At 44.9% G+C, this 6,000-nt stretch overlaps 1 protein-coding gene across 1 annotated transcript in view; it reads right to left on the bottom strand.

Moving 5' to 3' along the window:
• The window catches only part of KPNA3 (karyopherin subunit alpha 3), a gene marked incomplete at both ends in the record, with an annotated part of 54,794 nt that extends 48,995 nt beyond the window's left edge, over positions 1 to 5,799 (bottom strand). The window contains one exon of the mRNA XM_082005693.1: positions 5,716 to 5,799. Within this exon, the coding sequence (XP_081861819.1) occupies positions 5,716 to 5,799 (84 nt within the window). The remainder of the gene's footprint in view (positions 1 to 5,715) is intronic.
• Between the last annotated feature and the right edge of the window lie 201 nt (positions 5,800 to 6,000).

Genomic DNA, 6,000 nt, shown 5'->3' on the forward strand with positions numbered 1-6,000 from the left:
GGCCTCAATACAGCAAGCACAGATCCCAATCAGCTGATGAAGATTATGTTCATCATGAGATGCCATCTCCATATTGTTTTCTCCACAGATATTTCTGAAATAAACTACAACTTCCTAAGGTATCTGTGTCTTTAAACATTTTAAAATGCAATGCATTCAATTGATTTTGAACCTCACAAGGAAAATATAAAACAGTGTATCTAAGTGGACCTATTAGGTGTTTGCTTTCTGCCAAGAGTCACAAACATTTCACAGCATTGTACTATTTACTTGCAGATTAACTAAAGTTTGGAGAATCCTGTAGCAATAGCAACTGAGGAGGCTTCCCACCTCTACCTCTTACTTCCTACTCATGTAATTCTTTCCAAGCTACAAACATGTACACCTATATTATCCCAAGTGTATACTGGCCTGATCAGGCAATAAAGAAGCTGCAGAAGTCAGACCTTAGAAAGTCTACATGAGAGTACTGGATCTTATATTAGATGCAGTTCCCAATAGGAAGTTGACACCTGTGTTTTCACTTAAACTATTGAGATTCACTAAGCCAGTGAGGCTATTAAGACAGCAGGTCCATAGCACCTTAAACCAATCTAGATCAGCTTGTTACCACTCTATTCCCACCCATCTCCTCTTTTGCCAGTATCAGTTCCTGTGCCAGCAAAGTGAAAGGCAGAAAGCTGATCAATCTGTAAAAGTGTGTTCCTGAAAGAAACTGGGTTGTTGTAAAGTAGCTGGGAATACCACGCTTTCTGAGACTGCTACAAGCCTTATTTGTTTCATGTAGTGTTTGAGAGGAGTACAGGGAGACAGCAAAAACACTAGTCAGTATACAGAACAGTATCAAAAAATGAGCTGGTAAGCAGCATGTCTACTCATTCATTAACACTGCACAGCTATGGTGCCTCCACTGCAATAAGCCTTTGACAGCAACATGGCTTTAAGTCAACCTATACCTTTCTCAGATGCCCAGAGACTGTACAGATTTAACCTCCTCAGAATGATATTCCTCTGCTTGCAAAAAAAAATTAAAAAATGATGGCAGCATGACAGAAAAATGTGAATAAATTCAAGCATCCTCAAGAATTAGATCCGCGTTGTTACACTGAAGTAGCCAGAGCTGATGATGGAGATCTGGGCTAAGCCCACTTTCTTCCTCTGTCTCATCTGGGGTCAGGATGCTGAAGGTACGGAATAAAAATGGATCCTTCCAAGTCCGTGGACTCAAAGGAGATACAGACCAAAAGGTGACACAATTGCCGCCCAAAAAAATGTAACTGGGGAAAAGACATCAGTGGCCAGGACCTCTGAAGGTTAAAACCAAATAGAGCAGACATAGGTGAACAATGACAGAGTAGCTATGTCTCCTTTCAGTAAATAGCCCTCAACAAATTCCAGGAGGTTCCTGAATCCTAACAGAAGTTCAAGGACTGGTGTTCTTTTGACTTATTATTAGCGGTATGACAAGTATACAAAAAGGAAATTTTAATCCCAGTCATTAAAGTGTTTTTACAGAAAGTTATTTAGGTTATACAGCACTAACTCCCCACTAGTTGTTTGGGTTTTATTGTTGGTTTGGGTTTTTTTTAATGAGTGCACACTGAGCTTTACTTTTGATACAGTATGAATTTTGCTAGTTACACGACCACATAGTCTCATTGCACCACACACAAAAATAACAGCAAGTCATGCAGACGGCCCTACAAATTATAACATCTCTATTCATCAAGAACTTTTCCTCAGTTTTAGTCAGGGATGCTGCCTAATCCTGACAAAAAGAAATGGGCTGAACTGTTTGATCGGTCACCTTAAACATCAGAACAGCAAGCCAACATATGGGTGCCTGCTACTGTAATAAAGAATAAGTAACAGTTCTGGTCCAAGAAGTTGGAGAAGTAAAAAAAAGTCTAAGAAGGATGTTACTAGGCAAAGAATGAAGCTGAAGAACTGCAAACAGAAAAACCAGAAGGTTCAAATTAGGTTTTCTAAAAGCTAGGTTAGCTTAGATGTCAATATAAACAAATGAACGCAGCAGCTACAAGAGGTATTATGAATTAAGTGACTGCAACGTTTAATCTTGTCCTGTAAAGCCCCAATTGTATTGGAATAATCAGTGCCGTGCATTTAGAAGAAACCCACTGAGACTTACGACTACATGCCTATCATCAACACAGGAAAGTTTTCTCTCCATGTATGAGACCATTTAAGAAGCCCTTTCACATCTCTGGAGAATATAAAATTGAGAAGGTTGTGAGGAAGAACTGTTCTGGCAGTTGTTCATCCAGATGAAGCCACTAGTGTCTTGGCTCCTTATCACTCAGCTCTGCAGGTTCAGGTTAACTCTGTCTGCTGCTAATCACATGTCAGTACCTATAAAAATAGAAGAATCTCACTAATAAAAGCAAGAACACAAACTCATATTAAGTGAGTAATGCTCTGTTTCTGGCATTTGATTTTACTATTTATCCCTTTTGTGTGCTAAATACTTTTTGGAAGTATTAGTAACTCAAAAATCAGAATTTCAGTTCTATAAACACAACTCTGCCTCCTTAACAGAGGAAGCCAACAAAAAGGTAAAAAACTTCCACCCAAACCTGAAACTAGGAAAAGTTGAGGGAACCTGTGCAGGTCAAGGAATCAGAAACTTTGACTTCTTTTCAAGAGATCTGTTTCTTTGCTCCTAGAAAAGGAGCATAGTGGGAAGTTGCACAGGGGACTGAGGTCTGCCTTACCATAAAACAAAAGTACTTACTCATCCTTTGTTTCCCTTAAAGTTGCATTAACAAAAGGCAAAGACAATTATATGGCCTAGCAAACCCAGTAATAAAATATGAGTTAGTTACAAATTAAAGGAGTAAGTATTTTGGTCTGCCAGAAGAGTCTGTACCCAGAGGGGATCAATAACAACTCATCAGTATTTATTAGAAGCCAAAGGAAGACTACTAAAGAATGTATTCAAGCCTGATGAGTTCAAAGGCAGTGACTGTCTCCGGGCAGAAGGTGACTCAAACATCACTGTTTTCAAACTGAACTTGAGAGTGTACGGCTTCGAATATTTTAGATTTTCCAAAGGATATAATCTAGATATCAGACCATGATTTATTACTCCATCATCTTAACCACTTATTTTATCACTGGTGGAATTTGACAAAATGTGTAGATGAAAATCAATGCCAACAATAGCACTGATGTCTCCTGGTTTCCAAAGTTAAGTGAAGAAAATTGGAGGCGGGAGCTCTACATAAAGCTCCTTATTGCAGCACAGGGACCAAATCAAGTGTATTTAATTGCTGACAGTTGGGAATTATGTATCATATTTGATTTAGAAAATAAACATTTTGTGAAGAACTGATAACTTTCATTAAATAACAACAAACAGTCCAATCACCAGATCAGTCTGCATAGCAGTATCTCAAGAGAAGCACAGTAAGTAATGGCAATTATACAGCACTGCCATGCTCCTCCTTTTTCCACTATAAACTTAATTTACATTGTTTTACTTCTAGAGACTTAAGTTAAATAAAATTTACTTAGAAGGGTACTTCTAACATGAACTTTCAATTAAGTACCATGATCAGAAAAGAGTCAAAAAGAAGGTGTAATAAAAAATTTCAGCCATTTAATACAAATTAAGTTGTTTTTGAAAGATGCTGACACATTTCTAATCTTTTACAGGTCTTTAAATGAATCTAAATTTCCTTTTCAGCTTATCTCCGTGGGATACAACTTTTACATGCTTCTGTGTTTCATTTGTTGCCCATCTTTTGAAAGATGCTTCTTAGATTTTAACTCTTTTCAAAAGCAAGGATGAAATCTTTAACCACATTAACATTGTTGGAGCTATCTGCCAGTCTTAAGCTCAGCCACAAAAGGAAATCAGTCAGCACACTAGGAGATAACCCTTGAGGATATACTTCTCCATAACAGCAAATACCCTATTCCAAAATAATTACTCCCCTTCAGGAAGAAATGAGAGCTAAGCTACCTTAGCTGGTCTGGTATAACTAATTTCAGTCAAGCTCAGGCAGTCAATTCCTTTCTTCCCCCCCAGAGAGGCAGATATTTAATTCCCCTAGTCTCGGGCATGCTATAATACAAGCAAGTATGGATAACAGATCAGTTCACACTAGGCACGAACATACCTAACCTTTCCCTGTTTAGAGCTCTGATGGATTCAGGCCAGTGACTGAGAAAGCAGCAACAAAGCCAGTAACTAGTACGGGAAGATGAGACAAGGACAAAATGAATGAGGAGCAGCAGGAAGAGTCTCACTGGATGAGAAGGGGAAAAAGAAACCCTCCACGCCTCCTCCTTACCCTGAAAAGCAACTTGCTAAACAGAAGGATGGGCAATTTTTAGTTACTTTCTAACATCTACTAATGTTAGCCAGAAGTGTTGAAGTTATCATACTCCTTACATACAATATTTTCAGCGAGAAAGATTTACTGTCACCAAATTAAACAAAGATTAAGGTAAAGATTAGTTTACACTGTGAATGTCACCTTAAAGACACTGCTGCTGCTAACGCCTGACCTGCATAAAATTGTCTCCACCCAAACAATAGCAGCAAAGGTGTGAATTCTGCCAAGACACAAAACGTGCTTTCAAAGGACTAAAATTCCAGCCCTACTGATTACAGAAGTGAATTTAAGCGATAAAATCAACAGAAGCTTGGAAAACACTCTCAGGTGAAGTCAAAGTAATCTGACACATATTTAGGTTTTCACTCCAGTGAGTCCTAATCCGATTTCTATCCTAGTCTGATTGGAGAACAACCCCCTCCCCCTTCCTTTCCTATTACAGAAACTTAAAACACAAGATTCGGGATTTCCTCCCTGTTCAGTTGCGACTAGAATGGAAGACGTCCCCGGTAATGACACACAGATTCAGAAGACCTTCGCAATACCTCCAGGGAATAAGTTTCTAATTACCCAGCGTCTCTCAAATTCGGGGGAGTAAACTACTACCCCATCAGCCCTAGTAAGCGCCACACTCCTTCCCGATTTAGATAGAGACGCCCAGCAGACGATTGCTTACGTGCCTACAAGCATTAAAAAAAAAAAAAAGGGGGCTTGATTGAAGGCAGTACAGGGAGCAAAATGGGCCACCACAGTACACTGGAAAAGGCAGACCAGAGTACGGGAGCGGCCCCCTCCACCGGCGCAGGCGGCACAGCGGGGCGCGGCGGGGCGGGCAGGGCAGCCCCTCGCCCCGGCGGACGGGCTACCACCGCCCGGAGAGGCCGGCACAAAAGGCAGCCGGCACCATTGTCCGCCCCATCAGAGCCCGGGGGAGGGGGCGCGGGGAGGGTGCATCCCGCCGCCTGACGGCCGTGCCCGGGCGCGGCCGCCGGCGCGGGGCCCACCGGGCCTTCCCGCACCCGGGGGAGAGGCGGCGGAGGGGGCGCGGGGGGGCCCGCACGCCGGGACCGCGCTCGGCCCGGCCGCGCCAACCCTTCCCCCCGCCGCCACCACCTCCTCCTCCGCCCCCCGCCGGCCGCGCCCGCATGACGGAGGGGAAAAAGAAAAAAAAAAAAAAAAAAAAGCCCCCGCGGGCATTCTCCCCGCCGCCCGCCCGCCCCGGGCGGCCGCTCCCCGCCTCCTTCCCGCCGCCCGCCGGCGGCGCCGCGAGCGCGGCCAGGCCCCGGCCCCTCCTCTCGCGCCCGCCGGAGGCGGAGGCCGGGCCCGGCCGGGGCCCCGCCGTTCCCGCACCCACCTCCACGTCGCGGCCCTTGTTCTTAAAGCTCTTGATGCGGTGGTTCTCCAGGCCGGCGGCAGCGGCGGCGGCGTTCTCGGCCATGGCGGTGGCGGCTCCCGGCGGTGGCGGCTCCCAGCTCCTGCGAGGCGGCTCCGGCGGCGGCTCCCGGCGGCTCGCGCGAGGGGAGGGCGGGGGGGAGGAGAGGGGGGCGGGGGGAAGCGGGACGCTCCGTGACGAGCGCAAGGGGGGGGAAGGGGGGAGAGGACGAAGGGAAGGAGGGGGGCCGAGCGCGCGCGCCGTTGC

Source organism: Phaethon aethereus, assembly GCF_964289735.1.
Source record: "Phaethon aethereus genome assembly, chromosome: 1".
Classification (NCBI taxonomy): Eukaryota; Metazoa; Chordata; class Aves; order Phaethontiformes; family Phaethontidae; genus Phaethon; species Phaethon aethereus.